General features: G+C 40.9%; 1 protein-coding gene across 1 annotated transcript in view; it reads left to right on the top strand.

Moving 5' to 3' along the window:
* Positions 1-9,622: 9,622 nt before the first annotated feature.
* The window catches only part of LOC145402697 (uncharacterized), a 139,405-nt gene continuing 129,627 nt past the window's right edge, over positions 9,623-19,400 (top strand). Inside the window, exon 1 of the mRNA XM_080274669.1 lies at positions 9,623-9,662. Coding sequence (XP_080130795.1) covers positions 9,623-9,662 — 40 coding nt within the window. The remainder of the gene's footprint in view (positions 9,663-19,400) is intronic.

The following is a 19,400-nucleotide window of genomic DNA, read 5'->3' as shown; positions in this document are numbered from 1 at the left end:
TCAGTGTCCAGCAGTCAGCTACCGGGTGATGCCCCCCCACTGTCGGACTCCTCGGGGAAAGGACACCGGAGGTAGCTCCTGACGACAACTCGACCCAGGAGAGACTGCAGCCCCCAGATGCCCAGGGACATCCCAGGACTCTGGGCCATGACCTCCCCAGCCCCACCAGCAGGCAGTCCTCCTCCTGGAGTAGGCAGAGGCAAGCCCTCCTGCTCGCCCTGTTCGGCCCCAGTCCAGAGGGCCACCTTCCCCACTGAGGCCCCACTAGGGAAGGGCCTCCCTCCACGCTGACCAGCAGCCCAATCCGGACGACCCAGCTCTCGGCAGTAGTCCCGTGCCTCCTGCGGGAGGGCACACCTGATGAGCTCCCTCCCACACCCAGGTGACAACTGTAAGCAGCCCAAGACCACAGCTTATGGTGTCCCCTAACCTAACCAGTGTATAATGTTCATTATGTAATCTGTTCATTGTGTAATTAAGGTAAAATATAAGTGTAAGGTTGGTCGACCCGAGTTTTTATGCCCTGTTCTTCTTGTTGGGTATTCTAGACCCGGTCTCAAAAGAGAACCCCAGCTCAGTAGCTACTGTTCTGAGGACGAGAAGTCGACCCAATAACACGTAGCATAACATATATATATAAACACACACACACACACACACACACACACACACACACACACACACACACACACACACACACACACACACGCACACACACACACACACACACACACACACACACACACACACACACACACACACCGCTCGCTGGTGCAGTGGTAACGCTCTCGCTTGCCAACTGGTGGACGGGAGTTCGCGCCTCGCTCAGGTTGCGAAAAAGTTTCACTGACGAAGTGGGTGGTTACTGTCTCCCTTGAGCAAGGGGACGGGTGTGTGCGTGTGTGAAGGTCACAGCCTTGCCCTTAGATCGGACTATATGAGCTCTCAGCTCCCTTCCGGGAGGGTAAAAGCTGACGATCACGACCATCAAGTGATTCTGACTGCCCCGGTGAATTACACACATACTGTGTATATATATATATATATATATATATATATATATATATATATATATACAGAGAGAGAGAGAGAGAGAAAATCTCATAAGAAAATCAGTAACATTCGAAACACAACTAATAACAATGTAGTGATCACAACAAATTTATTATTCTATATGAACTAGATCCTGGCGATTTCATTCTTCTGAGAGTGTGCCATTAAAGACTCGGTGCGAGAATCAATCTAAACTGGTGACGTCCTTTACTGAGTAATTGTACCTCCCTGCAGATGATTTTATTCACCTTTGGGCCGACATCATTTAGTGAAAGACTTAATGAACTCTTACATATAACCTCTGGACTTTGCAAAGCCTTCCCTATAGTTAATAAATCAACTGTAAATAGCATAAATATGATGATAAATGAATTATCGGACATGACGGGTAGAAAAATAAGTCACTGATTACTGATTTTTCTCATTCCTCCAACAGGGCATATTCATGGTGCTGGTGGGGGGAATTGTGGTCAGCCTCATCGTGCTGTGCGTGGAAATCATCTGGTCTGGACACTGATATCACACCATCACGATTTTATTCTTGGTATCTTCAGACGATTACCTTCATCTTCAAAGATATTTGCTGAAGATAAATGGTTATTGAAGGCTACATGTAATCCGTCCGGGTTGAAAAATGCCACTGAAGCTGAAAAATCGTTTGGTAGTAGCAAGAAAAAATATATATATATATATATATATATATATATATATATATATATATATATATATATATATATATATATATATATATATATATATATATATATATATTTTTTATGACTTCGTCGGTGTAAGTCGGTTGAAGTTTAGCCGCTCTCTACTGCTGTACTCAAGAAATTCTGTTCTCATGAGCGTTGTGTTATAACAGAACTCTCATGACAGAACAAAGTCAGGAGTGGTATCTGAAATTTTTCTAAGAGCATTTAGGATTTGTAATGTAGAGTATCTCAAAAGTGAATTAGACTACATCATAAGTGCCTCTCTAAAACTTGGATACCCCAAGGGCCTTATAGCCACACTGAAAGAAAAAGCAAAGCAAATAATGGAAAGGGGAAAGTCAGATAAAAGACGGGATAGGTACCTAATAGTACCAAACTCGGACATAGTCATGAGCCTTAGAGAAGCACTACATATTACCAACATAAACATAGTGATATTATCAGGTAAGAAAATAATTGACATAAGAGAGAAAAAAGGCCCTCGAAATGAAATTAGCATAGTAGGTTATACAAGATACCCTGTAGTGGTTGTGAAGCAGCTTAGTACAAAGAAACCAGCAAGTCAACAACATAGATGAAAAACATCTGCCAAAATGGAGTGAAGCAGAAATATTAGGGAAAAAACTAACAGAGGCACAAAGAAAAGCTCTGGAGGCACTCTAAATTTAAAAAAAAAAAAAAAAAAAAGAATAACGAGAGAGTGGGTGACGTGGTGTGAACTCGCATAACAGCACAGATAATTAGGTGAGAGAGTGAAAGGTAACAGACCAATCAGCGATCTGCAGACTAAGGATTAGCCAAGAGTGTGATCCAGCAGCCGACCATATAAGTCAGACTGACCCGGGAAAAGTTCAATTCTCTGAAGAAGCCTCTGTGCGAAAAAAAAAATTCTGTTTCAGACTCGTCTTTCTCTGCACCACTCATATACATTATTTATGCACCTAGTGCTTTTTCATTCCGCTGGCCTCTGACGTCTGATTCCTGATCTTCACATACAGACGACTTAGATTTGGTTAATAGCTGCTAACCTTAACTATTGTTGTATCTGCGTGAAGGCTTTAAATTGTTAGAGCTGGATAAGCAGTCACACAAAGAGATATAGTCGGACACAGCCAAAAATAGTTCCTACTTACTAAACAAGCAGTAGCACAAAGGGGAAATATATAGCTGTAGTTGCAAAATTCAGCACATTCCTGCAAAATCTGGCACTCACAGAGACATAAAATTAAGAGTAAGATCAACTGATTTTTATCGCCATCATCATTATCCAGATCTCCTTTCCCACCCTAGGGCAGGGCGAGGAGTAGCAACGTCCAGACAGCCCAAATTTGCCCAGTCTGATGGGCCATGCATCCATTCACCATTCAAACCCCCGGAATCCTGTCTCTATCTGGTACGCCAAAAACATTCAACACTTTCTGTAGCTTCACATAAACGTATCCGATACTCAGTCCAGACGCTGTCACGTTAAAAGGGGGTGCCAAATCCCTGATCATGCGTTCCTCCTCAAAATATTCATCCACCCACCCTGATTTCTTGTCAGTCCCCTAGCCTCACCGACTTCCTAACCTCTCTTTCTCACACACTCATCCACCATATTCCTCCACCTTCTCCTTGGCCTACTTCACCTCCTCCCTCCTTCATATTCGCTCAGATATACCTTTTTCACCACTCTATTGATATCCATTCTCTCTACATAACCATACCATCTCAGTACACTCTCTTCGATTCTGGTGTCCACAGACTTCTTCACTCCACATCTTTCACGAGACACATTATTTCGTATCCTATCCAATCTCTGTACTCCACATACATTACTCAGCAGTCCCATCTCCACTGCTCTCACTCCTGACTTCATTTTCATGCCACACCATAGTCTCGCATCCATATGTTAAAGATGGCACTAACACTCCTTCATTTAAGCCTCGTGCAGCTGCATTACTCAAGCCTCTGTTTCAAATCAAGGCCTTCATTGCACCTGCTACTTTCCTTCCCTGTGTCAGTCTACTTTCCACTTCTCTTGCACATTCTCTTCTATTTTCTATTACCGTACCCAGGTATTTGAACTCTCTCACCAGTTTCAATCTCTCTCCATTCACAGTAACATTACTTTTCTACTTACTCTCAAGGGTCTGTCCCTTCTCTCCTTGAGACTAAGATGCGAATGAATTTGTTTGAGTGGATGAGTAGATTGGGAGTGTGTCGTCCTGTCGCGGCTACCTCCCTTTCCTTGGGGGAAACAGCCTATGTATATAGATAGATAGACTCTCAAGGCACGACACTCACAGACTTCGGCAAAACTGCACTAGTCTACCAAGTTCTTGTTCGATATTTGCAAGTAGTACTGAATCATCAGCATTCATGATTTTATAAACAAACTTAATATTATTTTAAGTTCATTATATCCACAAGTTTTTATATATTTATTAGCCCTATGGAATAGGTTTTATTATTATGGAAGATTGTTCCAAACATGCAATTTATGGGGTCTCAATAACATTAACCTTCATAATTCATTCTTTTCACAGACAGGTAAAAATGATCATGTCTGAATGAAAATGGACGGGATTCATTGACATCATTAGAATTTGATTAAAATAATAGTCCATGGGTTGACAAGATTGATAAAGAAGAAGATAATTACAGTTAGTAAACATAGAATCTTCCAGCACAGAAAACCAGGAAGACCAGTGGAGAAAAACGTGGATGAAGTTGTGATGAAACAACGAAGCACAGAGCAGAGTTGGCATGTGCAATAGATTTCAATACAACAGTAGGTAGGGAGCCCAACACCTTAGAAATGGTTGTTTACTACACACTGACAGACTTACATCGTATTATAGTCAGAAGGGTCACACGATTATACTAACAAATATTTTATGTTCTGACTGCAAAGAGTGGAGGACCCGACCAATCTAAGGTCTGCAGACGTCTTGATTTATTACATGTTAGCAGCAGGTGTTGTATTCCTGTGATTCTGTTCAGCATCCTTTGGCAGGCTTATCATCTGCAGGCTACCAGATACTGGGTCTTTCTTATTTTTCATACATACATACATACATACATCATCTAATCCTGTGTTGCCCCATGAGGAGCGTAGGAGCCAGGGGCTAGGCATGTTGGTCCTGACATTTAAGATGAGAGTGACCAGCCACACTCATCCCTAGCGGCATTATGTGAGCAATAAACCCCAACCTCCCTTGGGTATAAACTTACACAGGTTCAACCCGGGTGGAGGGCCTTAATTTCCCACAAAACCACCATGTGCCATAGTTTCGTTACATGGTTACCAACCAGTGAAATAAATGGTTTTGTGGTGTACAGGAAACCATTTATAATGTCACCCATAGACAGAAGGAAGAGGAAACAAAGAAGGAAGGAACAGAGGTCAGTCACCCGAGAGAAGCACTACATCGAGTGAGTGGATGTTGAGTACCCCCACCCACCACTAGCTTATAAAACGTGAAATTTAATGCAACAGGCATGTTTAATGCAATAGGCAATGAAGGCAACGAGGATATGACAAGATGATGGAATAAATGTGAGATGAATTACGCCAATAAATAAAGATAAAATCAGTGTAAGGTATGCTACAATCACTGAATTATGATAATGTAACAGTTATTGAAGAAAAAAGGATCATTTAGAGATGAATCGCTGCGATACTCGAAACAATGCATCACCGCCCTTATTCTCATCCACTGCAGACAAAACCATGTACAATTGCGGAAGATTATTCTGCCCCACATATTGAATGGCTTGTGGAGATATCTGGCAACTCACTCGGATTAGTAAACAGCTCATATGAACCTCCATGAATGAACAGGCCGAACTCACTGATTGGGGTGTCGTGTCAGAGTAAAGCATGAAATATTGAGCTCGGCAATATGTTCTCTTATGTAAAATCGAATTCTATGACACATTTGTTCTCTAAATTTTCTTTAAAATTTTCACTTTTTTCAAGCATTTTTGCTGATTTGTGATGTCTGTCCTAAAGCTTCAATTAGAGTATGCGAATTATCGATCTCATTTAATCTTTTTCACATATACTGTACATCAATTTTATGTGGAACTATGCATTTCCATAATGTTTTTATATAATCCACCTCTGTTGTAGCACATGTAACAGTCATCTATTCTCTCAACAGAAAAAGCAAATGTAAACTTGAAAGACAACAATTATTAAAAAACTCTGCAAAAGACAATGTAGATATGTCCCAAATCAGCTGCGCCAGTCACGTCACAAATGACACTGAATACAAGTCAGTATCAGTGGAACGAAGTAAGGTCTTTCTATATCGCAATAGTGGGCATGGCTTCCCTGTGGTAGGTCGTCGCATGAATGAAGCCATCCCTGGCCTGCTGGCTGCAAACCACAACTGCCGCCTCAGTGACCAGTTTCACCGGTCGTTCTGTGGACTGTGAGTGGATTGAGATGTCCGGAACATGGAGAGGTTTCTCTGGCAACTCCAAGGCTTCATCCTTAGATAAAGAACGGGTGAAAACCACCTCATGCACTTGATCAGGATCCCATTGTATCAATTCACGCAGAGTCATTGCGTCCAGGCACAATTTGGGCGTGACTCGCTGCCTGACACTGGTGTCGCCAAAATCATTATTCCTCTGTAGTTTGAGTATCTGATCAACGGCAAATACCCTGTCTTCACAGCTTCTGCTGGCCAGAGAGAGACAAGGAGGCACTCGGAAAGGGTGAAACAGGCCCTAGTCACAGCGTCTTGCACAATCTGGGGTTGTTTCCTCAGAATCACCAGTTAACTGAGAATTTGGTAGGGTCTGTCCTGTAACTTGTGTTTCACTCTGGTTTCAAAGAACAGCTTGAAATACATCTCAAGACAGAATCTGACCAGGATTTCGAGTGTCTTCAGGTTCTCTCGTCAACCCTTCTTCCTGGTCCACATGTATACCAGATACTGACCTGTCGTGACCCACCTGGCACGAGATATTTTTCCACACTGAATGTTTTGCAAGTCTGCGGGAAGATTGCCAGATTCGACTGCCATGACCAACCTGTATGAGTTTCTGGTCTCCAGACATGGTTTCCACTATCTTGTCTTCTATCTTAAGCAACGGCTTTCCATTAGCGAGGGCCTTAATCCTGGTCGAATTCCATCTGGCTTACTTTGTGAAGAAGACTGCACACTGGACCACTGAAACCTTCTATAACAGCGATAATGTGGCGGAGAGGAAGCTCGTTCATATGAAGCATGCAAATTCTCCAGAACAGCTTGCTGGAGAGCAACCAGCATTTCATATAACACCTCAGCAACCTTGAGTGCTGGCTTATTTGGGTGGACTGGCGGCTCAGGTACAAAATGCCACAGGTAGCACCCCTATGGCTCTTCTGTTATCGTCACATGCTCATCCTTTATGAACCGCAGATGCGATTTTCCATCGTTGTCTACAACTATAATCCTTGTTCTATCTTTTCTGCCATCGTATCCCAAACCGATAATTTTTGCACCTCTGTCTTGTGACTGATATAAGGTCTGTGTTGCTTTCATGATTTCCTTCCTTGCCCTCGCCACTGCAGTCACATGCCAAGTAGGCTTTGCTGGGAGATATGTGGCCTGCTGCAATTAAGCCCTGCATAAATCCAGAGCAGATTGCAGAGGTACAGTAGTGGTAATAGACACACCGTGCCTCATGATAGCAGTGATTGCATGTGTCACCTTCATCGTGTTTCTCCTGGGTTTATCGAGGTAGCGTTGGACCAAGTAGGCGAACTCTCCTAGCATGTCTTGCAACAGTCGTTCCACCAGTTGTGCAGCCTCTTGCTGCATCTTTCATGTTGAGCCCTGATCCAGCGGTGACTCGTCCCCCTGTTCTGCTTCTACATTTTCTGTCAATATATGTTCATTCCTCACCTGTTCCAGCTTCTGTAACAATACTGCCTCTTGTTCTTCCTTATTCTTTTGCTTCCTCTTTCTGGCATCTAATTCAACTTCCTTCCTTTTAATTGCCTTCACTTGCTTCCTGCGCTCTTTTCCGTCTACCCCTCCCATCATCATAGCCGACTTTTCGTCTGTTTTAATTTTCTGGTAATAGAGCCATTCTAATTCTAGGACTGGAACTTTACTAGCCATGGAACAGTTGCACTGCACATGGGCTCTGACTATGCAATGTTTTGCATCGTTACAATGGGAACCTTCCTGGGTGCACAGAAAAATGGTGTGGTATAAGGTATTCTTAACGTATCAAGTAATCCATTATTCATAACTCATGTTGCTGTCGTCTGTATAGTTTAGCATTTGTGACATTTCTGGAGAACATTACACCAAATCGCATGAATGTTTATGCATCCAAGTGGTGTTGGTGTTGATATCAAAGTTACCATTGTATTTATTTAATCATCATTTCATGGATGTGTAGATCAATATGGGTATAATGATTAACGTGAGATTCGGTGTTACTCGAACGGAACACGCAGTGAAAATTTCGGTTCCTATAAAGGGTTCATATGCCATTCAACTTACACCTTATTCTCTGATCCATAATATTGACATATAAGTGTAATTTTATAAGACATGCCTTTTCATTGCATTTCTGCCTCTGATAAGCAACAGAAACATTAGTCACGGAAACACGCCCATACATGAAGATAACATCCTAATTACTTTATTGATAGTGGCCATGAGTGACATTAATTTGCTGTTTCGGAGGAGTGATGATATAACGTCACACAGTCTGATTTCCTTACACTCTTTCATATCATAAGAATGCATACATTCTTGTTATAGACACATTTTACTATATAATAAACATAACTAGTGATGAATGATAAAGGAAATAATTTAAGGCAACTGTATGATCCGCACGCCACTTGAGTGAGTTCGGCCTGTTCATTTATGGAGGTTCGTAATGTGCATTTTACTATGTAGAAAGAGTTGCCAGATATCTCCACAAGCCATACACAATGCAAGACAGAATATTCTTTCGCAACTGTACCAGGAACTAGATTATCCTTTTCACGGGGACGGCATCAATCTTATTTTATTCTTCCTACAACCAGACGCTTTTATGCAGCTTAGGAGCAACTTCCCGAGCTGGATGTTAGATATATTTCAAGCTTTCTCATGACGCATTTCATCACCTCGCTTGACACTCCGTGAAAAGTCTTCTCCAAATCTAGAAAAACACAAAAGTACTCTATTTTCCTTCCTCAATAAGTAAGATCTTTATCAAGGTATTCTTAGTGTCGTAGTAGTATACGAAATATCGTCGGATAGAAAGGATAAACACAGAGAGGTGAAGAAAAAGAATGAATGAAACCTGCTTGGAAAGAGAAACAGCAAACATAAGCTGCCACAAGATACCCAGTGAAGTGAGTCATAGTTCAAAATTCTTTGTTCTAGAACAAGTATAACCATCCCCATCTGTGAGAAAAAGTAATTTCGTAACACAGTGGTCCAGAATTATAAATCATAGCGAGCAATGGCATGCGTTAGTGGTCCAGTGTGCTCTGTTACTTAGAGTAGGGGTGTTATGGGAGAATATTAAGAGCTGATTCCATTGTCAATAATTTAGATGCAGACAACTGGCAGTAACATTGTCCCAAGGCATATTACAATCGTACTGTAAGACGTCTGTAGTTCAGCACAAACAGAACAGTACTCAGATTTTATTATTATTGATACACAAGTCTTTGTCGTCTACCTAAAAGTTACCTTTTGCTTTCATGGTTAAATATCTACAGCCGTTGCTAGGCAGCATATATCTCAAAAAAGCAAAACAAAGCTGGTCTGTACGACATTGTGGTCACGGCTGTGATGCAATAAATGACGAAGCACCAGGCTGGCTGATTCACTGGCTGCCTGACTCTGCGCGGCCAGATGTCTCACCCGCTCCTGACTGACCATCCGCTCTTCACTGGTAAGTCTTGAGAGTGTGGCGCCTTGTTGGTGTGGCTGACGGTGTTAGTGTGGTGATGGTGTGGCTGACGGTGTTAGTGTGGTGCTGGTGTGGCTGACGGTGTTAGTGTGGTGATGGTGTGGCTGACGGTGTTAGGGTTGTGCTGGTGTGGCTGACGGTGTTAGTGTGGTGCTGGTGTGGCTGACGGTGTTAGTGTGGTGCTGGTGTGGCTGACGGTGTTAGTGTTGTGCTGGTGTGGCTGACGGTGTTAGGGTTGTGCTGGTGTGGCTGACGATGTCATTGTGGTATACTCATACTGATGATGTTGGGGTGATGTTGATATGGTGATAATGTTAATATACGGGTGCACTGATAACGATGCTATTTAGCATTATATATTTAACAATGTCCCATACATCACGACCTGGTGTTTTGACGGTCATTTATAAATGCTGGGCAAGACCAATGTATTAACCTTTTGATTTCGATGAGGAACTATCCTAAGTTCTTGCTATTTTCAGGCGAGTTTATTCAGCTCACGGGAGGTTTTTGCAATTGTAGGATTTAGATGCAACCTTCATTAACACTTTTCATCGACTGTGGCTTCTCCTATACCGAATAAAATGGTCCATGACCCGCAAGATGTAAATTATAACTGCGTTATTGGACTGAAGAAGTGAAAAAGAGCAAAATTTGCCACTAACTGGTAATATAGCATTACCTTCAGGAATTATGGTATAATATTCCATTCCTGAAATTGCCGTTGAAATAATATAAAAAATAGGTATGGACGCTTCTAATAAACTATCACATATGATGCTAACATCGGTTCTTTTCTTATAACCACAGTATTTCTGCATGCTTGCTTCAGTGAATTTCCTATTACTACATTGTCCATGATGACAGAGGAGAAAACACAAAATTCAATATGTTGTCTCTGCGTATAGTAAAAGGCTACTTACAAGAGGGTAGGGGGGGAGGAGTCAAGCGACCCCTTCCTCTTCACGCTGGTGTTTTCATCGGCTAGAACGTCTGTTGTAAGTAGCATCATGTCCTTACTGCACAGGAGTGGAAAAGGGATTGTGCACTGGATGCAATTGGCAGACAGACACCATTGATGGTGGATGTTATAAGGTGTCAGTTATTCCTAGCCCCAATTAGTTGCCGTGCTTTTAAAATGATGCATTATATCACTATGTTCATTTTACTCCAGCTTGATTTAATATTACCTCTTCTCCTTCTTGGATGCTTAGATAAAGCCATAAATTAACAATCGATTATGATGCTAGGTACGAAGAAGGTTTATGAAAGGATGCCTAGTAGCAGAATTGGCTTTTCTTGCCACTGAGTCGCGTGAAATAAGCAGGAAAAAGGCAAAAATCTGAGCCAAGTGTAGATGAAAATACCTTTAGTGACATTTGCTATCGGATCCTCTGTATGCCGTGCTTTACACACACTCGCATGTACGATACATTAGTATTCTTTAGGCATCACAAGATGTACTGGTAGTCTTGATAAAGTATTCCTTAGGCATCACAAGATGTACTGGTAGTCTTGATAAAATATTCCTTAGGCATCATAAGATGTACTGGTAGTCTTGATAATAGGACCCCATCTGTGCGAAACTTTTTTCATCGTTTGCAATCGCCGTTTCCCTGTATACTACGTATGGACAAAGATGTTAGAGGTCTCTTCACCGTGATGAATGTGGGAAGTTTGGATCAAATGATGATCAAGATGGTGAGGCCTTTCTGTTGTTGTTGATGACAGTCACTGCTAAAGATAGTAAGTTCTAGTCTGTTAACATACTGAGGTGTAAGGGAAATAAGATCGGTCGTAAGCGCAACTGACGGAATCTATAACGTAGGAATAAATCAATACTGGAACCCATCGTAATGCTAAAACAATTCAAGTTAATCCATTGGCGCCCAGCGTCCAATATAATGGACGGAACTGGGCGTTTTCAAAATTTAATGAAGAAGGGAACCCCAGGGTAGTGACCCACGAGCTTCGCGACTCTGAGCCGATAGGCGGAGGGCGGTACGCTTAGTAACCGTTCAGCAAAATCCCTTGCACAGGAACTCTGACCACTAATGGCTTAAATCTGTTTGCATGTGTTAAAAAATCGGTACTGTATAATGCTACAATAATTTTTTTTTTAATGCTCTTGAAAAATTTCTTGTAATTCTACTCTGCTGAACTGTTTTAAAGTAATTTCAAACAGCACTGTTGTGCCAAGTTAATATAGAGGGTAAGAGGCAGCGAAAAATCTTCCAGTCTAGAATATATCAGTATAAGTTCCGTGTTATTAATTAATGTGGTGCTTTCACTATGCTCAGGAAAGACCATGGCGACGACTCGACTCTTTGGTAAAAAAACCAAGATGGCAGAGCGTGAACGCTTTGTGATGCTGTGGGAGAAGGGTCTTTCCCTGAGAGCCATAGCTGAGCAGACGGGAACCAGTGCCACCACTGTGGGCAGGTGGGTCAGGCACTGGAGAAGGGAAGGCAACCTGTGCTCTAAACAGACCGAGAACAAGTATAGGCGTACTGTAACAAACTTCATTTTAGCATGTTATTTGGCACAAATTCGCAACAACCTGCATGTCAGACCATGTGCCTGGGACGAATCCTCTTACTTGCACTGCTTACTGTATGCAAGTCATCTGCAGCATCAGCATAGCATGGTAACTCAGCTACCAGCTGGTTACAGATTACGAAACTCTCCATTTATTTAAGAATGATATATACCGGTGATAATGATTCGATAATTAACTGTTGCAATACTGGATATTACAACATTAGTCACTTATGATATAACTTATTTATTTCCATTGCTGTTGAGGCCAGCAGGTTGGAATTAAAAGGAACAGTAGGAATGAAACCATGGTCTTAGGACAAGCTTCATATCCCTGACCATGTTAGCAAATGTAAATGATGATTAGGACGATGGTAATTACAGCAAAGGTCCAAATGATTTTGTCTTGTGCTCTTATTATACATGAAGTTGTTTTTATCTGTACGCACATTTATAATTGTTTGACTACATATACTGATATGCTCATTTTGTGTAAGTTTCCGCATGACTTTTATCAAACTATTCAGCTTAAGTTTTCTCTTTTTATCCCGAGTACCAATACAGCAAACACAGGGTAGATTCTAACAAGTATTTGAACATGCTCCCATGAATAAATTATGTCTAGAAAACACGAACAATATGAAGAAATTAATGTTATATATGTAATGACATTACGGCTTTTCAATAAAGGTATTTCCTGCTTTCTTTTAGTTTTTTTTAAAGCATGAAATTGTGGGTACTTTAGTAGTTACTGACATAACAGAAGGGAAGTACAGTACGCTGGTGAAGCTCTAAGCAGAAAGGATATTGATTTTGATAACCTGTTTTTTTTTTTTTTTTTTTTTTTGTACAATTAATATATGTCTATGACTGGTTCGTACTGACAAATGGGTAAGAATGGGTGAGAGGGAAAACAAAAACAGAGCTTGAGTTCATTATTTCTCTAACCGTTCGAACTACACAGAGAAACAGAGATAAATCTCGCACCAATTCTTATCTAGCATACTCGTATATTATATGTCTGATGATGTTGCTAATTTTCGAAACCAATAGACCCTGAGGGATATACAAGTGTTTTATTCTGTACAGTGCATTCAACATCCCTTTCACACGTTGGGGACCTGTATCACTGAGGCGAGATTACAGGCTGCCCAGCCCGATTAAATATTACTGCATAATTTAATACGCTCTTTTAAGGTGCTCACAGTCTCCATAAATTATAAAAGAACTACTGATCACAACAGTACCCTCCAAGGACCGTACATCAGGTGGCATAAGAGCCTTCTTAACACCTCTTCTGTAGGGATAAAAGACCGAATGTTTGCCACTGAGACATCTGTAGACTTTCTGAGTTAGTCTGAGGCCAGCAGTCATCTTGTAAATTCTGCTGGAGAAACAATCTTATCTGTAGACAGTGTAGTTGTGACACTGGGCAACACACACACAATGGAAACTCTACCTATGCCTTAAAAGACTGTAAAAGTGTTAGAGATCAACTACATTCCACTGGTATAACATCTGTGTTCCAGATAAGGCATACAGTCAGAATACAGTCTTTAAGATCAACCCGAAATCCTGATGGTAAATCTACGGGCCCATATCTTACATTTTGGTGGCAGCGAGGTCAGGAACGCACTTTATTTCACGTCTGTCTACCGTCAAATCCAGTGGTGTATATACCGACTCTCTGCGATATGTCACCAACCAAGTCTGACGTCAGTAAGCCAATCTGTCACCAAGCCTATCTATCGCCAACCAAGCCTGCCCATCATCCAAATCAGCCTGTAAATTAGTGTCTCTGCTGCCAAGCCCATCAATAAGACGCCTGCCGCTAAATCTGTCTGCCGCCGCCAACCCTTCTTTCTGCCACAAGCCTTTCTGTCATCAAACCTTCATCTCGGCCACGATCATGCTGACTGTCAAACCTCCAGTGACCCGATAACCCGTATTTTGCCATCTTCACCTCCCACCAGCTATCAGTAGCAGCTCTCACCAGCCAGCCCCTGCAGTAGATGTTTCTCGCGAATATGTCTCTCCGTGTCTTAAACAAGTGAGACTGTCATGTTAGGTTTCGATCTTAGAGGGCTTTATTTCATCTTCAGAAGTATGTGTATCATCCTCAGATACTTTATTTTTAAATAAGGAAATGTAATTAAAAATGAATTTGAGAGAGTATGTACATAGGAAATACTGAATGTGTTAATATAAGTGAAGAGATTTATTTTTGTAACGAAAATAAATCATTACGTACAGTAACAGTTAACAAAGGAGGATATATATATATATATATATATATATATATATATATATATATATATATATATTTTTTTGTGTGGGTGTGTGTGTGTGTGTGTGTGTGTACTCCCTCCCTTGTTAACTGTTACTCTACGTAATGATTTGTTTTCGTTACAAAAATAAATCTCTTCACTTATATTAACACATTCTATATTTCCCATGTACATATTCTCTCAATTTCATTTTTAATGACATTTCCTTATCAATATATATATATATATATATATATATATATATATATATATATATATATACATATATATATATATATATATATATATATATATATATATATATAGATATAGATATATATATATGTAGAAATATATATATTATATATATATATATATATATATATATATATATATATATATATATATATATATATATATATATATATATATATATATATATATATATATATATATATTAAGATGATACACATACTTCTGGAGATGAAATAAAGCCCTCTGAGATCGAAACCTTACATGACAGTCTCACTTGTTTAAGACACGGAGAGACTTATTTGCGAGAAACAGTTCAGTCAGCTGAGTATGATAACCCCAGTACATCACATATTCTTCAGTTACCTACTACTACTTTTTTAAAAATCTGACAACTCCTCCTTCCCCTCAAACAATTATTTTAGAAGATGCATCACGTCCCAAAGTCACTGGAATGAATCCAGCAATTAGCGTGTATGATATCATTAGTGAGTTTAAGTCTGCAGCTACAAAGGACTTACAACAGTGCAAAAATCGTCTGCCTTGGGAGCCGATTAGATGATAGTTACTCACGAGTCGTGTGTGGTGCAGACTTTTTGAAAAATTACTTCCCATGATGAATGTTGTAACAATTTCATAGAATTTTTGTAACCACACGAGAGCAGGATGCTTGATTAGTTATAATAGATTATTGCAAACTGAGACAGGATAAGTTCATCCCTTCGATCAAAATACTCTGTTCGAAGCGGCATGGGTGTCAGCAGCAACAGAAACAGAAATTTCAGAGGCATTACGAAACAGTCCGTGGGCGGAAATGATGAGAAAGGAAAACCCATCCTATCACTAAATTATGTAGCAACATCATTAGGTTATCTGGAATTCTTAAATCGCCTTAATAAGGATGAATTAGATGGAGAATTAGAGACTCAGTTTTCTCCAAAAGATGACACAACCATATTACCTGTACAGATAGAAGAGAAGATGGGTATTATACCTACTCAAACATTACGCACAGTTCAACCAGTCACCAGCTCAGCACCACAGTCCTTGCAGTCACAATGTCAGGGACGCGTTTCACGCCCATCCAGCAGACAAAACGTCACACCACGTTCACTAGCCATGTCACGTGCAAGACCTGCTTTACAAAGCAGTTTTTGTCATAACAGACCCATATCTACAAACAGAAAGAAGACAGTTTGTTGGTACTTTAAACGAACACATCATTGTGAAGCAAACTATTATCAGAGGCTAGGAGATAAATGAGGACACAGGCATGATAGCAGATCACCTTCACAATCATTCAGGAACAAGTACTTAACTTATCATAAAAGCCATTACCATTCCACTAGTGAATGCGGTGCCCTTGCCAATATACAGTCGGGAGAAAACCTACGCCAGAACCAACAGAATTCTCCATAATGACACAAAATTCTGAGCTCCACATTCGCCAAATTGGCCCTCTGACTCGCTTAGGTATAGTTATCTTAAATAAATGTGAAGGAGTCCCTATATCATTTCAATTGTCTCTGAGTCTATGGTGAACTTAATATTGGTTAGTCCTTCCTAAATAAATGGGTTTGGATCATTGAGCTGCCTGACATTCATCTCTGTAGTGCTGACGGCACAAAATATAATGTGAAGGGCAAGGTAACTTGAGAAACAACTCGATGAATTAATATAGCCCTTCACAGCTGAGTTCTGTGTCCCAAACAAACTCCGGTATGCTGAAGATATTTTAATTGGTACTGACACCATGACTTAACATTCTATTGAACTGGTACCTGCTTGTGGTAGTATTAAAGTACAGGGACATTAGGTATCAGGCATGAAATGCCCACACCCTGTCCTTTCACTGGTCAATCCTTTCACAGGTAAATTCGATCACACAGTCTACCGTAACTCCACCACTACTAGTAGAGAGCAATGGGGATCATTTACTAATATCTTATGACACCCCCTGTAACAGTGACACAATTGTTGACTCATCTACGTCTCATTTAAGTACCTTAAATAGTATGAACGACATTTTGCAATACGCAGGGGTGAAACGAGCAGTGACAAAATTGTGCACAACTATGTCGCTAGTGCACAATTATGTTGACGAAAGTCTCTGTCCGTGTTGTAGGTGAGAAAGGAGAAATGAATGCAATAACATTACCTGTGACGTGTTGTGTGAATGATTTAAAATACGAGTCAGCATTATGTTCTATGTTGGAGGATAATTTGTGTCATCTTTACTTATTTAACGTAAGAAATGTTCCACTAAAACGTACAAGTGGTACAAAGATTTGCTATTTCCCGGTGAACCCACCGGCCGTAATTGTGCGCCAGGATACTCCGCTCTTGGTAATAGCCAAGGATGATCACGATGATAATTTACTGGTGTATATACCACTGAAAACTCTATGGATCTCCTAAGACTCTTTCAGATTATCTCACCTTTCAAGGTGATCCGGGCGACTTCCTTCAATATAAAGAACAATATATAAATTTTCTGCAGACCTGTAGAGATGTTGTGGTCTTACCTGGTCAACCCATGGGTAGGACTGGTGCTATCAAGCATAATATTGAACTGACTCCCAATACTCAACCAATTTATGTCCCGGCATATTGATTATCCCATAGCTTACGAAAGAAACTGACGACGTAGTACAGGATATGTTAAATCAGGACATCACTGAACACTCCGTTAGTCTGTGGAATAATCCGCTTTCCAAGTCCCCAAGAAAGGAGACGAATTTAGATCCTAGCTGAGTATCGCAAAGTAAACTGTGTCATTATACACCATCGATTCCCATTACCAGCCTTGACAGATTTACAGGAATCACTCGGCGAGAATAACGTTCTCACCTCACTTGACTTAGTGGCTGCTGGAAATGGAAATGGAAGAGTCATCTCGTCCAATAACTGCACTCAGCAACCATTCTGGCCATTATCATTTCATAAGATAGAACATGTCACTAAAGATCTCTTCATTTTAACTTGGTTCACATTATCGCCTTTATCCTGCTTATTTACTTTGGCTCTTAGAAATGCTCCATCAGTGTTCACGAGGCTTATCCACTCTGTGCTCAGTGGTGTGATCTGCCATTCTCTTGTGCTTATCTAGATGACATCATTGCTGTGAGTAAATCAATCCCTGAACATTTTGCCAAGCTACAGCAAATTTTTGATCGCCTCCAAATGGCAAGTTTAGGTTAAGCTCAGCTCAGTAAATGTAGTATTGTACGTAAGAGAATTTAATTTCTTGGACATATGGTTGATGCTGAAGGAATTCATACCTCTGACGAGAAAGTTAAGGCATTTTCTAACTTCCCCAAACCTACCAGTACTGATGATGTAAGGAGTTTCCTTGGACTGAGTGACTACTATCGGCGATTTATTCAAGGCTGTGGAGGGGGGGGGGGGCGCGGTAGCACAGTGGTAGCGCGCTGGACTTGTGATCGGGGGATTGCAAGTTCGAGCCTCGCCCGGGCTGCCGTGCCGGGAGGGGTAGCTCCCTCCTGTAACCCTAGCGGGGCTATATAGTCCAATACAGGGCTTAGCTCGGGGGAACTCCATTTCTCCCATTTTTCAAGGCTGTGGACAGGTCGCCGCTCCTCTCAATAAATTAATTATGAAAAATTAACCTTTTGTTTGGACTAATTACTAGTCTCATGCTTTTGAAATACTGAAGACAGCACTTATTGATGTCTCAGTCCTGCCATTCCCTGATTATAAGAAACATTTTCTTCTTTGTACATACGCGTCTAGGGTGGGTCTAGGTGCGGTATTGATGCAAATTGATCATGGAAAGAGGAAATTTGTAATAATGTATGCTAGTCGTGCCCTTAATGCCGCTGAACGTTATTACAATGTTATTGACTGGGTGACTTTAGCAGTTGTTAGATCTCCCAAACAGCTCAGAGACATGATCTACGGATATCCAGTGCATGACCAAACAGATCAACTCCCACTTTGTGATTTATTCAAAGGAGAATAATCTTACCGGACGTTTAGCACGAGGGTCAGTTATTATTCAAGACCAGCCCAACTTTTGAGTACGTGTATGGTAAATTGAACGTAGATGCAAATGAAGTTTCACAGCACGTAACTGCGGCGGTCTTACCATGTCGGCCAAATGAAGTTCCTTACACCACTCAAACCTCAGATGTTGTTTATAATTGTCAGCGCACAGACCCTCTGTGGTCTAAGGTTATTTATTACTTAGAATCGGGATATGCTTCAACCTTACCTACTCTGCCAGTGTCACTACATGATCTCATGTTAGATAACGATATATTGTATAGGAAGACATCCCTTACCGGGAGGGACATCTCTAATGGGCAGAGGTACGTAAACTTGTTACCATTGATTTAATACCTGCAGTACTTCACATCATCCATAACTGAACTCATTCACCCCATCCGGGAAAGGATCGGTGTTTGAGACAAGCACTTTTTCTTTTTTCCATTTTATTGGCCTACTATGCGTAAGGACATCAATGTTCACTGTGATTCCTGTGTTCCCTGTAATCGGCATAATGGGTCAACTGGATTAACTGCTCCACTTTTGCAATATCCAGTTCCATCACATCCATGGGAAACTATTTCTATTGACCTCCTTAAATTGCCTCTTGCGGGGTCTGGTGCAGAGTATGTTTGTGGCAATCGATCAATTCTCA

This window comes from Coenobita brevimanus, chromosome 58, assembly GCF_032717465.1.
Source record: "Coenobita brevimanus isolate Jiangsu-jjx chromosome 58, ASM3271746v2, whole genome shotgun sequence".
Lineage (NCBI taxonomy): Eukaryota > Metazoa > Arthropoda > Malacostraca > Decapoda > Coenobitidae > Coenobita > Coenobita brevimanus.
Note: the sequence above shows the minus strand (reverse complement) of the source record. Positions and strands in the feature narration are given on the sequence as shown.